This window comes from Dipteris shenzhenensis, chromosome 21, assembly GCF_047967505.1.
Source record: "Dipteris shenzhenensis isolate YYH24624 ecotype China chromosome 21, Dip_SZ_1.0, whole genome shotgun sequence".
In the NCBI taxonomy this organism is placed as follows: Eukaryota; Viridiplantae; Streptophyta; class Polypodiopsida; order Gleicheniales; family Dipteridaceae; genus Dipteris; species Dipteris shenzhenensis.
In genome coordinates this window covers 27,550,001-27,573,774 of record NC_141616.1, presented here as the reverse complement: position 1 = coordinate 27,573,774, position 23,774 = coordinate 27,550,001, and the positions used below count along the sequence as shown (strand labels likewise).

Sequence of the window (23,774 nt, the reverse complement as noted above, 5' to 3'; positions counted from 1 at the left end):
TTCTTTATTCTAGACTCTCCTCGGGCTTTGATGGCTTGTCTATTCCTTCAAACAAATAAGCGATTCGATTCCTTTTACTCCAACGTAGCCACCCTGGTATTTGGATCGCTTATCAGCATCTTTGACGCGGGACTTGTGAAGCAGATTATCCGGACACTATAATTTGTTTGCGCATTTGTTCAACGATAGGTCGTGGGATTGACGGTTCTTGTGGTTACAGGAGAGGCAGTCTACGTGGATGACATCCCTTCTCCAGATCATTGTCTCTTTGCAGCATTTGTTTCAAGTGAAAAAGCTTATGCCAAGATCAAAATTGTTGATCCAAAACTCGCACTTGCATCTCCTGGTGTAGTAGCATATATATCTGCTGATGACATTCCCAAATCTGGGGCAAACGTTGGAGCTACAAGTTTTGGTGCGCCAGAAAACCTTTTCGCAACAGATCTGGCAGAGTACGTCGGCCATCCCCTAGGTGTTGTGGTATACATTCAATCCATCTTCTGGGTTTTCAATACGTATGGTAGAATTTCACAGCGTCTAATGGAAGTATGAATATGCATTTTGAGCTTCTCTGCCCTATATAAAACTAGAACGAAAACAAATTCTGAAAGGAGTTGAAAGCACAGGCAAAAATACGAAGTCGGAGGAAAACATTTTCTGTGCTGTGAATTTTAAGAAGAAAGAACAATCTTGTTCGACCTAAGTTCTCTATATCCAAAGTATAGAATTTCTGTGCATTTGGTTATCCAGATTGCAGATTCTCCACAACATGCAAAAGATGCTGCAGAAAGAGTGAAAGTGGAGTATGATTTGGATAGCTTGGGATCACCTGTGCTGTCTATTGAAGATGCAGTGGAAAATAATGCATTCTTTCCAGCTCCACCTTACTTTGACCCAAAACAAGTAGGAGACATTGATAAGGGATTTTCTGAAGCAGACCACAGAATCGAAGAGGCTGAGGTAATTGTTTTGTAATAAGTAACATTATGAATTTGGATTTCCTCAGAAGAAAGTGTCCACATTGATCTCTTTTGGAAATGCTCACCGCTCAGGAGGAAAGCGTTCATTGGTTGGGGCACATGCAACTAACACTTGATTTTTATAGGTGAGGACAGGGTCACAATATTTTTTCTACATGGAAACCCAAACAGCTCTAGCCATTCCAGATGAAGATGACTGCATGCAGCTCTATAGCTCTTGTCAAAGCCCTGATTTTTTACAAGGATGTATCTCTGCTTGTCTTGGTCTTCCAGCTCATAACATCAGGGTAATAACAAGAAGAGTAGGGGGTGGTTTTGGAGGGAAAGGATTCAGGAACATTACGGTAATGATGTATTTTCATCTTTGTTAAATAAGCCATTCAATCTTAGTATTAATTTTCAAGACACACTCCAACAGTCGTCCCTCTTATTTGACTTTTGGAGTCTCAGGTGGCAGCAGCATGCGCGGTCGCAGCATATAAGCTCAGATGTCCTGTGCGAATGTATATGGACCGTAACGCTGACATGAGCATGATGGGTGGACGACATCCAACTAAGACAATTTATTCGGTTGGCTTCACATCTAGTGGCAAGGTGACTGGTCTTCAAGCAAAGGTTTTTATTGATGCCGGCTGGTCAGAAGACTTCAGTCCACTTATTCCCTTTTTGGTTCATGGGGGGCTAAAAAAATACAACTGGGGATCCCTGAATGTTGAGTACAAAGTATGCAAAACAAATCTATCTAGTAAATCATCCATGCGAGCACCAGGTCATGTTCAGGGATCATTCATTGCTGATACTGTGCTTGAGCACATTGCGGCCGCCTTGGGTTTAGATGTGCACACAGTGATTGAAAGGAACATGCACACGCTTGACAGTCTCAAAGTTTTCCACAGTGATTCTAATATTGATAGTTCTGAAGGATACACTCTACCTTCAATTTGGAGTACACTGTCAAAGCGTATGGAGGCAACAGAAAAAGCTGTTCGTAATTTCAATCTAACCAATAAGTGGTTAAAAAGGGGATTATCAATGATACCATGTATATACAATGTAGAGCAAATGTCCAGACCTGCAAGAGTTAGTATCTTTGCGGATGGTTCTGTGGTGGTTGAGGTTGGAGGAATCGAGATAGGGCAAGGCTTATGGACCAAAGTGAAGCAGGCAGCTATATATGGACTTTGTCAGCTGTTTCCAGCAGATAGAGCATTCTCAGAATCTTTGAAGGTACGCATTGTGCAGGCAGATAGCATTAGCCTGCCGCATGGTGGAATAACAGGAGGCAGCACTGCCTCTGAAGGAAGTTGCGAAGCTGTGAGTCGCGCATGTCAAATACTTGTCAGCAGGCTTATGCCACTGAAGTCAAAGAAAGAACAGGAGTCCTTGGGTGGGATTGCTTGGAACGCGCTGATAAAGGCGGTATGTTTGAAAGCTCTTGATAAACCTAGTAAACTTCTACACTATCAACCATCTTGTGTCATATTTTCGCAATACATGTTCTTGAAAGAAAACAGAGTGGTGGCCCAGATTGTGATGCCCTCCACGCACATACCAATCTGAATTACTGAAATGAAAAATGCCAACGCTGCCTACAATGAAAGTACCAAAACTGAAATGCAGCAACTAACTGCTAAATGAAACAATGAACCCAATACATAGCAAACCCTATTGAGGAAGTGAGGATGTGTGAGGGTGAAGCCACCCGGAGGCTTCTCCCCGAGGCTAGGGCCTCAGCCACTTCTCCCCGAGGCTAGGGCTTCAGCCCCCTCATATGTGAGTTTTTTCATTCAGAATGCACTAACAGGCATGCATAGATGCTGTGTGACACTTTGCAAAGCAATGAGCTAGATCATTGATTTAGTACCATGTGGCACCCATCCCCTCCATGTTGCGGGTACACCACATCATGTGGCCCCTTAAAACTCTAACCACCAGTCGATGACATCTCTAACCACCAGTCAATGACATAATATGGGTCACAAGGTCTAATGAGCAGTCTTTTGACCTTTAAATAATCCTAACCCAAAACCAGCCCCAGTAGTGATTTAATGAATTATATCCAAGTCTGTCACAAGGTTTTCCAATACTCTCCCTTGATGAACAATGGATTCGGTTTTACACCGGTCATGTCCTTTGGTCATTTGGACATCCTGCCCTATCAGTATGAGTTAATCATGATAGTTTTAAATCATTGCTTCTTTTATGTTCTATTAGAAAAGTTGGTCTTCCCTTGACATACCGAAGAATCTTGGCTGCCTTCCAATGGCATTTCTTTGGATCAGCTGTATATTGGGACACTGCAATAGCTAAAAAAGCTATGTCCAGTATGTTGGTGGTCGAATATATTAGGCTACCTAGGAGTTTCCTTATATAAAGTTCTATCCACTCTAGGACTATCTGATTCTTCGATAACTTCTCACCAAGATTCATCAGTGTATGTATTGGCTTGTAAGCCTCCATGCTGAATCTTTTGAGGATTTCATTTGCATACTTTGTTTCGGATATGAATGTTTCATCCTTGACTCTTGAGACTTCTATTCCAAAAAATAATGCATATAGCTAAGGTGTTTCATGTTCAAAAGCTTTATTCAGGTCCTTTTTGGTAAGTTTCATCAGGTGCTTGTTATTGGTATTGATGACTATGTCATCAATGTATAACACCACAAGGATTATATTGCCTTTGCCATCAGCCTTTGTGTAGAGATTATAATAAAAGAATTTTATTGAATCCCTTTTCTTGAAAATGTTCATTTACAGTACGAAGGAGGAGGTGCTTATCTCAATCCATAAAAGAGATGACATGTATAACACCGCAAGGATTATATTGCCTTTGCCATCAGCCTATATGTAGAGATTATAATAAAAAGAATATTATTGAATCCCTTTTCTTGAAAATGTTCATCTACAGTACGAAGGAGGAGGTCCTTATCTCAATCCATAAAAGATTTTGTAATTTGCCAACATCCTTCTCCTTATCTTTAACCTCAAAGCAATGTGGCTTATCCATATAGACCTCCTCTTCCAGACTGGTCGAAAAAGGGCTATGATTCGAGAAGCTTTTGCCTTGTCAGTTGTCCCTCAAGTGATAACGAGTTTTCGCTATGTCTGTTCGAGGACAACAAGCCAAGTCCAGATTTTTGACATGGTATCTCCATGGTATCAGAATATATCATGGTTTCTGGCATGATATCATAGCCTAGTTGCAAACATGGTCTCATAGACATGTTGCTGAAATTTTCAAAGTCTACATCAACACTAAATGAAGGAGTTCATCTCGAGTTGAGGAAGTTTGATGTTGAGTTAACTCACAAAGCTCGTCAACTCACTAAAGGTTTACCTCAAGGTGGCTAGATCTCGAGGAGACCGACAAGCTGAACAAATCCAACTATCAACTATAGAAAATGAAGGTCCAAAGTCATCTTGTTGTAAGAGGCCTCTCGTAAATCACTATTGAAAAAAGTGGAGACTCGGGGAAATCAAGAACTATAACATGCTATGGTTAATGATCGTGTAATTGCAGCAAGACCTTCTTTAAACCTTTAGTGAGGTGTCTTCACTTATGCACCACAGAGAAAGAGAGAGGGAGAGTAGGAGATAAGGGTAAGCGAAAGAGAGCTGACAATTGATTGAGCCCCTCACCCACTCAGGGCCCCCTCCCAATGTAAGGGAGAATTGGCTTTTAACTTGGAAAACTGGAAATACAAAAGACACTCTTCTAGAGCGCACGGAATGCAACTCTGAAGAGAACGCTGTGAACATGAAAAGACCTGAGAGGTAGCTCCAATCAATAGCAAGACCTCAATGCTGCTCCCACTGATGATGGACACGTCTGCGAGGCTAGTGCTGTCCACGTGCATGCAGAGTTACTGCGTGAGTGAGACAGATGAACTGAGATGAAAGTGACTGAGAGAGCTAAGAGCAGTGTGGGAGAGAATGTGCTGAACTGAAACTGAAATACACTGCGTGTATGGTTGTCCTTGGAGCGATTTGGCACGCACAGAGGGCAGGAGCAGGGCTGAGTAGGTGCAGGACTAAATGCCTACAAAGTGCCCAAGGAGCCCTTTATGTAGGGTTGGGTCAGGCTCGTTAGTCGGTTGAACAGCTAGCCAACCGACCTGATCTGGTCGGTTCGACCAGTCAGCCTTTGATTATTTAGCTTTTGATCAATCAGCCTTTGACCGGTCAGCTTTTGTTGATCAGTCAGCCTTTGACCGGTCTGCTAGAGAAATGACCTTTCTCACAGAGGGTATCCCGCAGCGGAAGACTGATAGTTAGCCCAGGAATTACACGTGGAAGTGTTCACTATGGAATCAATGCTTCATCAAGTGTGTCTACTTCACAACATTCATGTGTATGTGCAGACTAGCAAATAGGCTGTGCTCAGAGACAATATAGAAGCAACACTTTAGATTTCTGTCCGTCCACAAACTGGACAAGATACAATACCAAAAGGTTCTTCTAATAAATGCCTAGCACCTCTAGATCTCTGAGCCTGTGTGCTCCACTGAGTGTATGTAGACTGTCTGTCCAAAGGATCTCTCCACCTTGCTGTCTGGAAGCTCAGCCTAGGTGGGTTGCCACTCAAACTCACTCTGCAGCTCCTTCGGGGTCACCTTCACCTCCTGTGGATAGGCCCAAAGCTCGCCTTCTTGCAGCTCCTGTCTGCTCTCAGAGGGCTGCTGCAGATGATGTCGAATGAGGCCACAAGGGCCACCTAAATAGGCCCCAGGCCTGTCCAGAAATAACGGACCCAGCAGGGGGCTGAACTGACCCCCTTGCTGGTGGACTTGGTCTGCCACAAAACCGTCCCAAAGGGGCACACAAAACCAGGCCCCCCAGGGCCATTTGCTGGGCTGACCTGCCACATGGAATTGCGCCAATGGCCAGTTTCAGCGCTCTTTCATGCCCTATTGCAGGCCTATCTCCTGCACAATGCATCCCCTAGGCACCTTCGTACCCGCAGCATATCTGCTCCATCTACCAGCTCTTGATGCGCTTCTTGTCAGGCCATGTGGAACTCCGTATAGAATGCTCCAAGCACCTGTACCCAGTCCATACATCTCTTGATGTTAGCGCAATCTGCATCAGCCTTGGTGCCAGGTATACTTCTCTTGTGCTCCCCACATGACAGCCTTGCTGCTGTCCATGTGGCAGCCCCTTGCTTACCATTTTCTTTATCTGATCCCTGCCCCCATGGCAGCCATGATGCTGCCCATGTGGCCATCACTTAGACCCTAGGTTCACCCCCCCCAATGTTCTCCTCATTTGAGAGCTTACAAATGGGGAGGTGACCTATCCATTTCCAACACCCCTCTCACCGATCCATCTTGGCCCAACACCAACACATCCATGATGATACTCCAGTAGCTCCCGTGTCGTAGCCCTCGGGAAAAGTCCAATGTTAAAATAGTCCTTTTCTGGCTTTTCAACCAGTGGCTCTTGCTCCACCAGGTCCCGTTTTGCTTTCGCACACCTGTTTGGCACACAGTTCCGTCTTTGGCAGCACCTGATGGCACCACCACCTTCAATCAGGAACCCGCCTTTGAACTTGAACTCTGCAGGTGCCAACCTCCTCCACTTGTCCCCCTCATGATGTGTGAACAGCGTGAAGTCCTCCAGGCACCAAGCTCTCAGGGTCTGTTTCAACCCGTCCTCCATCTGGCTAGGTCTGCAACCAAACACCATACCCGAAACATCATATCCAATTACCTGGACCGTCAAGCTCCAACTGTGGTTTTTTGTGTTGTCCCCCTTTAAGTCACAGTCACCATCTGAGTTTGAGTCGTTAGGTCCTGTTGAAGAATCCCCCTTTGCGAGAGCATGACATGTACGTGATGCGGAGGCCTTGGCAATTATAATTGGCATCACGATGGATGTGGTACTTCTTACATTCATACATCGGACACTTTCTTTGCCGCATGGACCACACTGAAGGACATGTAAGAGCTAAACAAAAATGCAAGGATTCTTAACCTCAAAGATAGAGCTCTATGGTGTGAGCATGGATGAGGCAGGTTTAGTACGAAGCATGGATGAGGCAGGTTTAGTACGAAACCACATCACCAAGATGAAGGTGGTGAGGGATCAGTTGGCAGCAGTTGGTCAAAGGATGGATTCAACCAGGATGGCTAGCCTATTTCTTGGCATGCTTCCAAAGAGCTATAATAGTCTCGTTACCACAATAACTGCAGGCCAGAGGATGGCACCAATAACGTTTTGAGGAGCTAGTTTCATTGCTTCTGCAGCAGCAGGAGGCTCAAGAGAAGAAGTATGTGAAGGTGCATGGTGGAGAGGGAGAGAGAGAGAGTAGGCTACGGAGAGAGATAATAATACTCAAAGAGAGACATAATGAAATGAAAATGAAATAGCAAGAGCAATGAACAAAATGAGAGTACTCATAGGTAGACCAAAGAGCTTGTAGGCTTGATACTTGATTGATTTGACACTAGACAAGTATAGCTCTTATATAGAGCGCACACACACGTATGAACACCAATGCATATGGGATAACTCCCAATGTGACACGTGGCATCCATAGGACACACTAGACTAGAACTCACACTAGAACACACCAAACTGACTCATCTTGACTCCATTTCCTAACACCCCCCCATGGAGGGACAGTGTAGAACTAGACATGGATCCCATGCTAACTCAGATGCAAGTGAGCATGGCTTAGAGGCTAGTGAGCATGGTATAGACTCAGAGGCTTAACTAACATGGCTTAGATGTTCATCATGCATGGATGCATGGCCAACTCAGACGTCTAGGAGACTAATGTACCAACATCTCCCTATCGATAGAATGGGAGAGTTCCCGTCTGCAGCTGCCCGCCACCACCCCGTTGCAATCAGCCAGCCCGTCTGGCCGTGCCCCCCCGGCCCTTCAGGTCGCCCCTCTTCATGCCGCCATCCAGGCCGCCTTCAGGTCGCCAGCCAGGCCGCCAGCCCGTCGCCGCCATTCAGGCTGTTGCTGCTGTCCGCCCCCTTTCCTTTTGCGCTTCAGGCTGGGCTGCATCAGGGCCCTCTCCGGGGCTGTTGCTGCTCGTGGTTCCAGGGCATTGGCGGAGTTTCTGCTTCAGCATTGAACGGACTGTTTTCAGGCTTGGGTTTGATCCTCATTTTGCTATGCCACGCTGGCTGAAGTTTGGGGCATTCAACCAAGTTCTTGGGGTTTGACTAGTGGTTGGTTGCGAGTTCTTGGTGGGTATTTTCTCCAGAGGTAGCTCCTCCCCTCAGGACAGCGCAAGCTGAGACAATGGAGGGCACTAATGCCACTCCCGTCGCCGAACCTGAGGAGATCGAAGTCACAGTTTCTTTTCCTCCCGACATGTGCAGATGATTGAGGCAGAAGAGGAGGGTTTTCGTTGGACGCATATCATTGGCTTTCTACCCGGTAGAGGCCAATAGTTACGTGATTGGGTGTACACCAACATGGCCTCATTGGGTGTCTCAGTTACGGTTTTTCGATTGCTTGGCAGAGGGTACTTTTCTTTTGGCCTTCAGTTTGCAGAGCAGGCCCAAAGAGTACTTATGAGCTCTCCGATTCAGTTTCAGAGCAGAGTCATCCATTTGTGGCCTTGGCGGAAGCACTTCAGTACTACTTCCCCGGGACCGCGACAAGTCTCTTTTTGGATGCTTTTCCCTGGACTTCCTGATGAGGTCAGCTCTTGTCGCAGAGTTGTGGAGCATATGGCTAGTGTGGCAGGTACAGTCATCCCATCAGGTGCTAGACTTTCCTATGCTCAGTCACTTGCTGGTACAGGTGTTACGAGAGTCAGACTCACTTCAGAGTTCCCCCCTCCTCGACCTTTGCCTACTTTGATTTCGTACTCCACGGGAGATGGGATCCAGATTCAGCAGAGGGTTTTGTACGAGGGTCTTCCTGATCAGTGTCTTTTTTGTCGGAAGAGAGGTCACTTTATTATGGATTGCCCCAGTCGTCGGCCTCGTTCAGGGACTCCGGATCCATCTCATCCTACGGGTGACCCAGAGCCTACAGTTCAGCCTTCAGGGGTCCCTGAGCCTGCTTCGACTCATTCTGCAGAGCGAGAGGAGACTCCTCTGGGAGAGTCTCCAGTGGACTCAGAGGACTTGGAGGTGCCCCGAGTGGTACAGCTTTCACGGAGAGCTCGGAGGAGACGGAGACAGAGGGAGAGCTAGCAGCACGAGCAGCCCTAGGTACGAGCTCAGAGATGGCAGAGAGTTGAGACACATGTGCAGGAGACCCTGGAAAGGGGAGATGTAGAGGACCATATGCAGGCAGGTCATGACACTGTGTAGGAGACGGTAGCCCAGGGAGTTGAGACACTTGTGTAGGAGATCCCGGAAAGGGGAGATGCGGAGGACCATCCGCAGGCAGGTCACGACACTGTGCAGGAGACTGTAGCTCAAGATTTGATGACACTCCGCGAGGGATTCGCTAGTTGTATATTCTCTCTACCTGGCTATTAGCCCTAATACTAGAGATCCCCTAGGCAGTGAGCTGGGTTTCTCTGGAATAGGCCGGTCTTTGTTTAAGCCTTTTATCGTTTTTTCCATGCTCAGCACCTTTGGGGCTGCTGTTTTGTATGAAGTCTTTCAAGCGTTAATAGAAGGTTCCTTTCTTTGCCAAAAAAAAGAAAGAAAGAAAAAAAAGCCTTGTAGGCTTGATACTTGATTAGACAAGTACAGCTCTTATATAGAGCACACACAGACATTTAAACACAAATGCATATGGGATAACTCCCAATGTGACACGTGGCATCCATAAGACACACTAGACTAGAACTCACACTAGAACACACCAAACTGACTCATCTTGACTCCATTCCCTAACACCCCCTCATGGAGGAAAGGTGAGTGACTACTGGAATGGAACCAAGAACAAAACATGGCAATGACGGTCATCAAACTGTGCAATGACGGTGTAGAACTAGACATGGATACCATGCTAACTCAGAGGCAAGTGAGCATGGCATAGATTTAGAGGCTTAGCTAACATGGCTTAGAGGTTCATCATGCAGGGATGCATGGCCAACTCAGAGGTCTAGGAGACTAATGTACCAACATCTTGGAACTCACATGCCGAGCCTAATAAATAGACCTATTAAAGTCAATGCCTAGCTCCCACAATACATCCCCCTCTTGGCTCGAGGGACTAATTAGGGACATGGAGCCAACTCTATAAATATAAAAGCAATATATAATTTTAGGATGACTATCCAAGGCAGAGAACCTTATTGACTCAACACACGTAATTTATTCCATTCATTTTTGGAAACAACCCAGGGCAGAGTACCCAAAATAGAACATGCTAAGAAAATATATGGATCATCATCTCCATCGTCCTCCTCTGGAGGGAAAGAGAGATGTGGGATTTCAACAGTAAGAGCATGAACTTGTGTCGGAGGGTCGTCATCTTCATTGTCACTTTGTGGCGGCTGCAACCCAACTGGCATGGTCCTTAGTTTGCTGTTTGGCAAGCTTCTAGTAGCATCTATCCTTCGTATGACCAAGCGTGTTACAAAAGGTGCACTTGAGAGGCTTGAATGGCTATGACTTTCCATGTGCTGGTGCAGGCTTGGGTTTCCATCTGCTAGTGGAGGCAAGAGCCTCTGTATTATCTAAAGAAGAGATCGGAGAATCTTTGTTCCAACAATCTTTTTCAAGAAGAGGAGTCACCATATCATCAAACGTAGTTGTGGCAATTCTAAGTATTTCAAGAGTATGCTCAAGGCGAGTGACTCCTTCTATACTCTTCATGAGGACAACCATTTTGTCCTCGTCGTCTGGGGGACACTTCAGGCAGGAAAGTTGTTGCACAAGAGATTGCATTTTTGCTAAATGTGCACTCAAGGTATGACTATTGTCTGTTTTCAAATTATAAAATTGGAACTTTAAGAAAACCTTGGAGTTTGTGATTTTGTTACCAAAAAGATTCTCGAGATGTGCCCATATCGCCTTGGCTGTTGATTTCAAGTCGATGTGATGAATCAAAGTATCATCGAGGCAAACTCTGATGATAGCAATAATGTTTGAGTGTTGTTACTTCCATGTCTTGAGTTGTTGAGGATCTCTTGTGGGAGCGTCATCCTCAATAGCATTCCATACATTTTCTTTCATGAGGAGCAACTGAACCTTAGTTTGCCAAGTAGGGAATCCTCCCCCCTTGAACTTCTCCACGAGCAATGAGTTTGAAGAGAGAGATCTCATTGTTCACCTTGGCAAAATGCAACTTCAGTGTTCAGTACTTTAGGAGCGGGAAAAAGATGAAATTGAGGACTGGAACTGAGGATAGAGATTTCATCATGCGGGAGATGGAGCAGCAATTTGTGGGCAAAATGAGAATAGCTCAGCTCATGTGAAGGAGAAGAGGCAATGAGCAGCAATGGCACGCATAGTGACGCGAATGGTCGATGTAGCAACAACTCTCTTCAAGTAGGTCGTTTCTTCAAAAACGGGTTCCAAATGAGGTCGTTTTTAGGGCGACCAGTAGTAGAAACATCTCCACAATAGTAAGCAACTATTTCCTTCACAAAAATGCCCCCAAAACGGCAAAAACGAGTGTTTTTAGCAAAAAATGGGTTGTCTTTTTCCTCTATGAAGACGCCCACAAATGCCCACAAGGGTGATCGAGTCGCTCCTTTTCATGTGGGCAACAAACCAAGCTCCATAGCTTCCGAAGATGAGGCCAAGGTAGGACAACAGAACAAGATGGTGGGGAGAAAGGAGTGGAAGGGAGCTCAATCATGGAGGATATGATGGCTTCCATTTGTGGGCTTTCCTCATTTTCTAGATTGAGCATGGAGAAGGAAAAGGTAGGAAAGGAGGCTCTGATACCACATGAAGGTGCATGGTGGAGAGGGAGAGAGAGAGAGGGTAGGCTAGGGAGAGAGAATAATACTCAAAGAGAGACATAATGAAATGGAAATGAAATAGCAAGAGCAATGAACAAAATGAAAGTACTCACTTGTAGACCAAAGGGCTTGTAGCCTTGATACTTGATTGATTTGACACTAAACAAGTACTGCTGTTATATAGAGCGCAGCCACACATATGAACACCAATGCATATGGGTTAACTCCCAATGTGACATGTGGCAACCATAGGACACCTTAGACTAGAACTCACACTAGAATACACCAAACTGACTCATCTTGACTCCATTTCATAACACCTCCCAATGGAGGAAAGGTGAATGACTATTGGAATGGAACCAAGAACAGAGCATGGCAATGACGGTCATCAAACTGTGCAATGACGGTCTAGAACTGGACATGGATCCCATGCTAGCTCAGAGGCAAGTGAGCATGGCTCAGAGGGTAGTGAGCATGGTATAGACTCAGAGGCTTAACTAACATGGCTCAGACGTTCATCATGCATGGATGCAGGGCTAACTTGGAGGTCTAGGAGACTAATGCTCCAACTTCTTGGAACTTACATGCCGGGCTTGATAAATAGACCTATCAAAGCCAATACCTGGCTCCCATAATACATCCCCGTCTTGGCTCTAGGGACTAATTCGGGACATGGTGCCAAACACCTTATTGACTCAACACACATCATTTATTCCATTCATTTTTTGAAACAACCCAAGGCAGAGTACCCAAAATAGACCATGCTTAGAAAATATATAGATCATCATCTCCATCGTCCTCCTCTAGAGGGAAAGAGAGATGTGGGTTTTCAGCAGTAAGAGCATGACCTTGTATTGGAGGCTCGTCATCTTCATCGTCACTTGTGGCGGTTGCAACCCAACTGGCATGGTGACCCTTAGATTGCTGTTTGGCAAGCTTCTGGTAGCATCTGTCTTTTGTATGACCAAGCTTGTTACAAAAGGTGCACTTGAGAGGCTTAAATGGCTTTGACTTTCCATGTGCTGGTGTAGGCCTGGTTTTCCATCTGATAGTGGAGGCAAGAGCCTTTGTAGTATTTGAAGAAGAGATCGGAGAATCTTTATTCGACGATCTTATTCGAGTAGAAGAGCCACCATATCATCAAAGGTAGTCGTGGCAAGCCTAAGTATTTCAAGAGTATGCTCAAAGCGAGCGACTCCTTCTGTACTCTTCATGAGGACAACCATTTTGTCCTCGTCGTCTAGGGGATGATACTTTAGATTGGAAAGTTGTTGCACAAGAGATTTAATTTTTTCTAAATGTGCACTCAAGGTATCACTATCCTTCATTTTTGAATTATAAAATTGAAACTTCAAGAAAACCTTGGAGTTTGTGATTTTGTTACCAAAAAGATTCTCGAGATGCGCCCATATCGCCTTTGCCGTTGATTTCAAGTCGATGTAATGAATCAATGTATCATCGAGGCAAAGTCCGACGATAGCAATAGCTTTTGTGTTGTGTTGCTTCCATGTCTTGAGTTGTGTAGAATCCGTTGTGGGAGCGTCATCCTCAATAGCATTCCATACATTTTCTTTCATGAGGAGCAATTGAACCTTAGTTTGCCAAGTAGAGAATCCTTCCTCCTTGAACTTCTCCAAGAGCAATGAGTTTGAAGAGAGAGAACGCATTGTGTACCTCGAAAAATGGCAACTTTATTCTTCAACACTTTAGGAGCGGGAAAAGAGACGAAACTGAGAGCTGGAACTGAAAGCAGAAGAGGCGGAGGATAGAGATGTCATCATGCGAGAGATGGAGCAGGAATTTGTGGGCAAAATGAGAATAGCTCAGTTCATGTGAAGGAGAAGAGGCAATGAGCAGCAATGGCACGCATAATGACGCCAATGGTCGATGTAGCAATAGCTTTCTTCAAGTAGGTAGTTTCTTCAAAAATGGGTTCCAAATGAGATCATTTTTAGGGTGAGCAGTAGTTTAAACATCTCCACAACAGTAAGTAACTATTTCCGTTACAAAAATGCCCCAAAAATGGCAAAAACGAGTGGTTTTGAGAGAAAAACAGGTTGTCTTTTTCTTCTACGAAGACGCCCAGAAATACCCACAAGAATGGTGACCGAGTTGCTCCTTTTCACATAGGTAGCTCAATCATGGAGGAGAGGATGGCTTCCATTTGTGGGCTTCCCTCATCCTCTATATTGAGCATGGATAAGGGAAGGTAGGAAAGGAGGCTCTGATACCACATGAAGGTGCATGGTGGAGAGGGAGAGAGAGAGGGTGGGCTAGGGAGAGAGAGAATAATACTCAAAGAGAGACATAATTCAATGGAAATAAAATAAAGAGAGGTTGTAGACTTGAAACTTGATTGATTTGACACTAGACAAGTACAGCTCTTATATAGAACACACACACACATATGAACACCAATGCGTATGGGATAACTCCCAATGTGACACGTGGCATCATAGGACACACTAGACTTGCAATGAACAAAATGAAAGTACTCACATGTAGACCAGAGAGGTTGTAGGCTTGATACTCACTTGATTTGACACCAGACAAGTATAGCTCTTATATAGAACACACACACATATGAACACCAATGCATATGGGATAGCTCCCAATGTGACACTTGGCATCCATAGGACACACTAGACTAGAATTCATCCTAGAAGACACCAAACTCACTCATCTTGACTCCATTTCCTAACAGTATGAAGGTGCCCTTACAACTCAGGACAGGAGCAAAGGCAAGGAAAAGGGTAAGGCTAGCAGTTGCAAGCCCAAGAAGGACCAATGATGGAGGGGACTCTTCAGATGAGGAAAACAAGAAAAAAAGAAAAAAGAAGAAGAATTGTTTCAAATGTGATATGCCGGGACATTTTGCGAAGGATTGCAGAAAGAAGAAGGCTGATCAGAAGAACAAGAAGGGGTCCAATTCACATTCAGAGGATATGGCTAATGTCGTAATCAATGGAGAGTTTTTCGTGGTGACGTCTCTAGATGTTGCTGAGGTAAGGTATGCAGACCCCAATGTCACAATCAGGATGTCTGACATTGAGGTGTGGTTAGATGAGGGACAAGGATTGGTAAGGCATGTGCTTGACATTGGTTGCTTGTCCTCCTTGCTTCTTTGAACCACACCCCAATGGTAACGGCCAAGCTCCCCCTTTGATCCGTCCTTGTTGCCCTAAATGCTAGCCCGGGATGAAGACTTCTTCTAAGGTCTTTGTCTGCAACAATCAGCCTCCTTCTATGCTCCTCCAAGTATCATGGATGAAGGTTTGTATGCTGCTCAATCTGCTGCTGAAGTGGTGCTTCCAATGGATAAATGGAAAACCTCAAACACATAGGAGATAGACGCACCGATTACTCAGTCATCTACAGAAAAGGTTGATTAAAAAGAGAAAGAATTGCCTAAAGCACCCCAAGCAGAACCACAACAACTTAGACGGTCTACTAGGGAAAGCAGACCACCAGCCAGATTGACATATGCTCAGAAAGGCAAAGCAATTCAGGTTGAAACTACTAACTATGCTCTTATGACTACCATCATGGCTACAGAAGTGCCGATGCTCCAAATGCTTCTAGCAGCTCACAGCCTCCTTTGCAGCCAATTGATAATCATGGCATTGATTAGGCAGTTGAGGAGGAGCAAGCTGTCATTAGACAACAGAAAAGAGTTCCAAGGTGGATCGTGGATACTCAATGGGATAGCCCTTGGCTGCCCGCAACAGAGGTGCACAAAAACAAATGCAGGGCAATTTTCTTCATGTTGCTTTGATTGCTATTGCTTGTAACGAGGAACCTCTTTGTCATAAGGATGCATTTGATAGCAGAGAATGGATGGATGACATCAAAGCTGAACTTGATTCCATTCATACAAAGGGCACATGGGAGTTGTATGACTTGCTAGTAGGCAAGCATGCCATAGGCACTAAGTGGGTGTACAAATTGAATCGTAATGCTGATGGCATTGTTGACTGCTACAAAGTCCACCTTGTTGCGAAAGGCTATGCTCAACAACATGGCATTGACTGTGAGGAGACATATACTCCCATGTCACATATTATGACCATTCGGTGTGTCATTGCTCTTGCATGCATAGGCATTGGGAGGTATACTAGCTGGATAATAAGACTGCTTTCCTTCATGTGGGTTACTGGAAGAGGTGTAAGTCACTCAGCCTCCAGGATTTGAAATTGCAGGTTCTGAAATTAAGGTATGCGGGCTGAAAAAGGCCCTTTATGGTTTGCAGCAGGCACTGTAGGCATTGTATGCCAAGATGCATACTTTTTTGTATATTTCTTGGGTTCCAAAACAGTCTTTAAGGGCCACTCTTTATGTCCGGAAGAGACACGCAGAAAATTGCAGATTTCAAGGCAGATTTGCAGAAATCATTTGCAATGTCAGATGTGGGCAGGTTGCACTACCATTTGGGCATCCAGTTTGCTAATGTTGAGGGGGGCATAGTGATGAGTCAGTCCAAATATATCAGATAGCTCTTGCTGCGTTTCTTCAGAGAACTCTCTAGGTGAACGATGTCTATTAGCATAAAATCTGTCCCGATCTTGGGCACTTCTAATAGACTCCTTGGCAAACTGCAACATTTCCTGCATGTCTTGCAAGAAGGTCTTTGCAGCATCATTTTGGATTCCCTTTAACCCAACCATAACTGGTGACTTAGGTTGAAACCCGTACATAAGCATAAAAGGACTGTAACCAGTACTCGAATGCTTTGCACTGTTATAAGAAAATTCTATCATAGATAGATAATCTTTCCATGAAGACTGTCTCTTAGAAACATATGCCCGAAGCATATCTTCAACCAATTGGTTGACCTTCTCTATACTGCCATCGGATTGTGCATGATCTGAGGAACTCATACTTAGAGTAGTTTCTAACTTCTCAAAAACAAGTGTCCAAAAGTTACTTGTAAACTTCGAGTCCCCGTCACTGACTATGTCAGAGGGCAAAACATACAGCTTAAACAAGTGGTCCACAAACTCGTGAGCCAGCTGAACAGCTGAAATAGTTGTTCTAGTAGGTAAGAACCTAGCCATTTTTGTCAAACGGTCGACTATGACCCAAATGGAGTCATGACCCTTGCGCATTCGAGGCAAACCAGTAATAAAATCCATGGAAATACTTTCCCATTTATTACCTGGAATCTGCAGTGGCTGTAATAAACCCGCGCTTCGAAGGCGTTCTGCCTTAGTAACCTGACAAACCCGGCAACCTACTACATAGTTTTCAATAAATGCACGCATCTTAGGCCAATAAAAGGTATGCTTTACAAGAGACAGCGTCCGATGTATACCCGGATGTCCAGCACTAGGAGCATCATGACACTCCCAGGGAATCTTGGATCTAAGTTCTAGAACATCTGGCACACAAATCTTTCCATTCTGGAACAGCAAGCCGTTCCTAATCATCCACCGACCTCCCGTCGCCTGTACCGTAGGTGGCACAACCCCTGAGTCCTAGTCAACCATGGAGCTCCCATCCTGGACTCTCTTCCAATAAGAACTGAAATGACTATCAGTTGCGTAAAGCCCTCTCAAGGATTGAAATAGGTCTGAGGATATTTCCGTAAATGACATAGCATTTACAAACTTGACTCGACTTAAGGCATCCGCCACACTATTCAACGAACCCTTTCGATAACGTATTTTAAAATCAAAATCTTGCATTAATTTTGCCCATCTAGCTCTCCGTCCCCTCAATTCAGGCCCATCACACACATACTTAATTGACTGATGATCAGTCAATACGAGAAACTTCGAACCATACAAGTAGTGTCTCCAAACCTTAAGGGCATACACTACAGCATAGAGTTCCTTTTCTAGGGTGGGCCAACGATATTGGGTGTCGTCTAGCTTCTTACTCTCGAAAGCTACAGGTCTGCCCTCTTGGAATAGAGCTGCCCCAATCGCAAAATCACTCGCATCGGCTTCTAAAACATAAGGTCGGGTAGGATCGGGTAATGCAAGAACGGGTGCTTCCTTGATAGAAAACTTCAAGGTTTCAAAAGCCTTGTTCAATGCATCATTCCAAGAGATCGGCTGGGTAGACCTGCGTCCACGACCTTTTAATATGTTTGTCAGGGGTGTTGTGATATGTGAATAATCATGTACAGACTTCCGTAGAAATATCATAAATCCTAGGAAAGAACGAAGTTGTTTCACAGTCTGAGGGATAGGCCATTCTAAAACCTTCTGGATACGATCCAGATCAATGCTAATACCTTCAGAAGAAATCTTGTGTCCTAAGTAAATGATCTCCTTCATAAAGAAGTCACATTTACTCATCTTGGCATAGAGCTTATGCTGTCTTAGAATAACTAAGACAATCCGGAGGTGTCCTATGTGATCCTCAAGCGTTCGGCTATATACCAAGATGTCATCTAAAAACACTACAATGAATTTGCCCAGAAAATCTCGGAACAAATCGTTCATCATTTGCTGAAAGGTGGCAGGAGCATTGGTCAAATCAAAAGGTAATACAAGAAACTCGTAGTGGCCATACCTAGTTCAGAATGCGGTTCTATCTATGTGTTTAGCATAGATACGGATTTGGTGATAACCCGTACGCAAATCAATCTTAGTGAAATACTTCGCTCCGGCCAAACGGTCTATCAGATCATCAAAACGAGGTAGAGGGTATCGATTCTTAATTGTCACTTTATTCAATCGTTTATAATCTATACACATTCTCCATGTAGAATCTTTCTTCTTCCTTAAGGGGACAGGTGCTCCCCAAGGTGATTTACTTGGGCGAATATAGCCCATATTCAAATAATCTTGTAGCTGTGAAGCTAACTAATCCTCCTCAAGTTGGTTCATCCTATAAGGTGGAACACTAATAGGTTGAGCCCCAGGTACTAAGTCTATGCGATGATCTACTGCCCGTTCTGGAGGTAAATCTTTCGGCAGTTGAGCAAGGAATACATCCTTGAAATCATCTAACAACGTTCTCAATTCACGGTGTTCAAACACACTTAAATCATTCTTGTTATTAACAGAGACAATAAATGAAGAAAGCGGAATCAAAACACACTGATAGACATGATAATGAGAAGTGTTTAATATATTCCGAAGCTGCATCGCAGATACAATAGGTCTCTGAGAAGAGGAAATATTATCACACTGAATACAAAATTGGATGTCCTTATCCAAAAAAGAAAGAGTATGGTCCTTCCATCCAATCCGAATATCATGGGTTTTAAACCACTCTATTCCGATTAACAAGTCCACATGCTCCAAGTGCATAACATAGCACGTAAGAGCCGCTGTGTATTCTTGAATCCGGATAGAAAGCGCTTCAATCTTGCGATCCCAAAACTGCTTCCCAGCTGGAAGCTGCACCTCATAGGTGTGATCGCTAGGTATCGTGGACAGCCCCATCTTCTGCACAAGTTTGTAATTAACAAAGTTGTGAGAGCTGCCCGGGTCAAAGAGAATGTGAACTCTTTGGTCCCTAACTTCTCCATAAACTCGGAAAAGATCATGGGAACCAAATAACGAAGTATTAAAAGTGCAATTACAAGAAAGTGGGCAGGTAATGACATTTACAGAAATACCTGTCATCGCGGCTTGATTAGCTCCCTTGGCTTTGGTACCCGGACCCGCTTGGAGCTTCAGTCCCAGCGCTTGCATTTGGTTCTTGCGCTTAGGACAATCATTCTTAGTGTGGCCCCGCTCCTCGTAGAAGAAGCAACGTCCTTCCTTCTTTAGCTTCAAGGTACGAAGGAAACGGGCACGACCATTCTTCGCCTGAGTCAAGTGCTTCTTGGAGGCGTTGTCTATAGACTTCGTCTCCCCGGTACCAGTGGTAGACTGGAAGAACTTTCGTTTGTTCTTCCCACTCGTGTCAGAAACTGTGGTTCCCTTTGCACTGGCCATGGTATCATCATAAATACGCGCGTAATTCATGGCCTCTTGCAACGTGGTACACTTGTTGTTCTTAACTACAACTTGTACGAGTCAGGCAAACCATCCACAAAGAAACCTAACAAGGTCACTGGATCCATCTTTGTAGCTCTGATACCAACTGACACGTCCCAGCACTCCTGAAACCTCTGATCTGTAAGCAAACACAAGAACACACTCAACGTGAGAAAACTGAGCATGCTGCTCACCACCCAACCATGACATCTACGGGATGTGATCCCGAATCAGGAGATGTCCCCTCCGAGCCACGAGCTGAGCTATTGGCACGAACTCCCAACTAGATCCAAACCAGCCTGGTGTCCCATACCACCAGGTGGCGCTGTGTAGCCTGGGATCTGCTACTGGGCCTTGGGCTACGCTAAGATGCAGGTGCGCGTTCGTGACTCAATCGAGGATCAGACCTAGCACCTGGGAACGAAACTTACTCCCATCGGCTCCACTGAGAATTGAACCCTTGGGCCCCTTTTATAGACTCGGGCCCCAAGCGCCAAAAATAGTGAAGACCAGATCCTAGCACCTGGGAACAAACTTTGCTCCCATCGGCTCCCTAAGAACTGAACCCTGGGGCCCCTTTTATAGACTCGGGCCCCAAGCGCGAAAAATAGCGAAGACCTCTAACTGGTTCGTACCCTTGCCACTCAACCCGAGAATCAAGCCTGCCTAGCTCTAAGCCTCCCCAGGCTACCTGAGCTAGTCTTGTGTACCCATCAGAGACCAATCCTTGCACATGACAACTAGGGAAATCTGCTGCTCTACTAAAATGTCTAGACCCACCTTGACAACAGTATGACGTGGTTTGTCCCTGGGGGATCCAATGGAAATCTAGGTCTGTCCTCCAATCTTGGATGATCTTAATCCTTGTGGGAAAGCCCACTGATTTGTTCCAGGTAATTTTGGCACTCTCGTGAGAGCCGAATCCTTTCTAGATTCTTGGATGAACCTCCAAAAACAGGGCCCTGTCATTTGCGAATTCTGAATCCAACAAGTACTTGTTAAAAAAACAGAGGTGGAGGTTGCTTGCTACTACAGCAAACAATCAAGCAGTGGAATATTATGAAAAAGTATGCCCAGAAATCACACTAAGCTATTTCAAATCTTTCCTTAATGTGCACAATTGGACAGAGAGAGATGCAGACTTACATCTTTGAACAGTACAACAACAGAGTTGAATAGTAGATCATGTATTATAGAATGTTTCAAACAAATAGACAAAACCTGACACAAACGAATGCGTTTAGTGTGCCACCATCTACCAGATAGGGTTCTGCCTAGATGTGGATCCCTGACCACTCAAAACTATCATCTACCTTCTGGCTGCACCCTCCAATCTGTGTCAGCTTATATATATAGGACATCCTGGTGTCTTGATGCCACTCCCAATCCCCCTGCTTATTGCCCACATTCGTTGGTGTATAATTATAATTCAAATCAAACAGGAGCAACTTTTAGGATGAATTTGTATCACTATAAGAAAACTAGCAATGGCAACCATATTCCATGTTCTTTGCTTTGATAAAAACGAGATGAATGTCTGGCGTTTAGGCAAGGAAAATAATATGGAGTTTGAAAGACCAAACTTGTGAGGTATGTCCATCTTTATCCTATGGGATATCTTTGTTTTTTCTAAGACGAATTGCAGACCAATGACAATGTCCATGATTGATTGTTGACCTGTCTCTCATATCTCTTCCCTGAGTGGTCCATCCTCAATTGCTTTTCTAAAAATGGTCAGAATTTGAAACAGATTAATCAAAGGCTTAGAGCACAAACACTTAGCTAAAGGCTTGTGATATTGAATGTGTTAACGAGATAGGATTATCTTCCCTTCCTGAAATGCTATAAGTGAAACATCATTGGTACTAATGATGCTGATGGGAATCTTGTCGTTTTGATAGTCCCTGCTATGTGTGAAAGAGTTTAATGCTTTTCAACTTTGTGAGTGACTATCATCAGATTCAAACTGCACTGTTTTTTATTTGTATTTATAGCTCATTGATACAGAACCTAAGAAATTGTTGATGTTATATTTCTTGATTTTGCAGGCAAAGTTCGATCAAATTGATTTGTCAGCACAGATTCACTGGTTTCCAGATGAAAGCACGAAAAGATATCTTAACTATGGTGCAGCAGCAAGTGAGGTATAAGGTCGGATATTATCAAAATGGTATTCAAGATGCTGCATTAGTTTATAAATGTGGAATTTCTGCTGCAGGTTGAAATCAATGTTCTTACAGGAGAAACAAGGCTAATCCAAACCGATCTTATTTATGACTGTGGAAAAAGCTTAAATCCTGCAGTTGACATTGGACAGGTTGTCTTATTTTTCTTTATCATCCATTGAATCAGTGTTTTATAATCGGGCTCCGTGCAAATGTTCTTCTGCAGCAGGAATAGATGTTTAATGACCCGAATTTTGGAATGCATTTCATAATATGCCTTACAACATTGCTTGCAATAAACATATGGAAAGTCTTTCAGAAGTTTCTAGATATTTTACCAAATTAAGATGCTCCATTGAGCAGATGCCCTATCTATCATTACACCTATGCGCTGCCAATTTTTCCAGATGAGAGGGATGCTTTATTCAGAAACCTAGATACTTTAAATACATCTACCACATGCAAGAGGAATCGGGATGGCCCTCGACTGATGTAGGTTTTACTACAAGAATCATGGTATTATACCCATCCCTTAAGACGATATGTAGGGTGGCCTAGCTAGCTGCCCTTTAGAGACGGCTTTGCTTTATGGGGTAACTGTTTAGGGTTATCCTTTCCCGATAAAATGCGAGCATTTCTAGGCCGCCTATTCTGAGTAGGAGGGAAAGGGCAGCTACAAGTAGCCATGCTTTTTTTGCAAAGTTGCACACCTTGTCTATTGCACTTTGAGGACTTGAATCCAAGACCTTGTGCTCATGTTTCAATGTCTATATCAATACACCAACTTCATTTATTGACATATACTATGCCATATCATACATCATGTGTTTATCTTCTAGTTGTTGTCGTCTTCATCGTCCTCCTCCTTGTCCACTTTTGCTTCCAGATTCACCTCATCACCTTCTCCACCTCACCTCCACTTCCAACTTCTAGGCCATCACCACTACCACCATCATCGCCACCTTCTTTGTCATCACTACCCCACCTTCTCACTCTCACCAACATGACCACCACCACCACCATTACCATCTCCACCTCTGTCTTCTCCACCATCACCGCTATCTTCTCCACTTTCCCCATTTTCACCGCCGCCGCTCCCACCTAACCATGACCACCTTCTCCTTCTTTTACTTGGCCTATTCTTCGTATTCCTCTCCCTCCTCTTCTACCAAGACCACACCTTCCTTGTGCGTACTGCCAATACAATGCTAATTTATGTGCATATAGTTTATATGTATATCTACATGCTTAGCTACGTATATATTTATATATAGTATATTTTGTGTAATTAATTATATACATCATATCACTATGTGTTGTTTGGATGACTTTGGGTATGCTCATCTAGATATACAACAAGAAACGCTCTCTATGGGTTAGCAAGTTTGCTAAAAGGGACAATTTTAACAACATGATAGACTTCTTCGTCTTTGACACATGACGATGATGCAATCTCTCTCTCTCTCTCTCTCTCTCTCTCTCCCCCCCCCCCCCCCCCCCCTTTTCCCCTTCCTCTGACTCCTATCTGCTACTATTCTGTCCCCCTTCTCTAAATTTGCCCTCTCCGTTTTCTACAGAGAGCCACAGCCATGAATCAATAGTAGAACAATAATGCACATCACATATTCCAGTAGCATTGTTAACGGCAACAACTCATGAAATCAATGTTATTTACAAGTGTAGATTGCAAGCTTCAATTTTGCGGATTAAAAATAGTTGTGGAGTGAGCACCTTGAAAAAAGTAACTTCTAACTTGTCATGATTGTAGCCAATGCCACCACTTCTCTTGATAAATATAAAGCAGCTTCATTCCCGATTGGAATATGGCATCCCTTCAATCTACAATCTACGATAG

General features: G+C 44.2%; 1 protein-coding gene across 1 annotated transcript in view; it reads left to right on the top strand.

The window, feature by feature from the left end:
* The window catches only part of LOC147888705 (putative aldehyde oxidase 2), a 34,832-nt gene that overhangs the window by 2,113 nt on the left and 8,945 nt on the right, over window positions 1-23,774 (top strand). Inside the window, exons 3-8 of the mRNA XM_087392122.1 lie at window positions 221-480; window positions 751-960; window positions 1,106-1,324; window positions 1,431-2,399; window positions 21,803-21,898; window positions 21,973-22,071. Coding sequence (XP_087248248.1) covers window positions 221-480; window positions 751-960; window positions 1,106-1,324; window positions 1,431-2,399; window positions 21,803-21,898; window positions 21,973-22,071 — 1,853 coding nt within the window. The remainder of the gene's footprint in view (window positions 1-220; window positions 481-750; window positions 961-1,105; window positions 1,325-1,430; window positions 2,400-21,802; window positions 21,899-21,972; window positions 22,072-23,774) is intronic.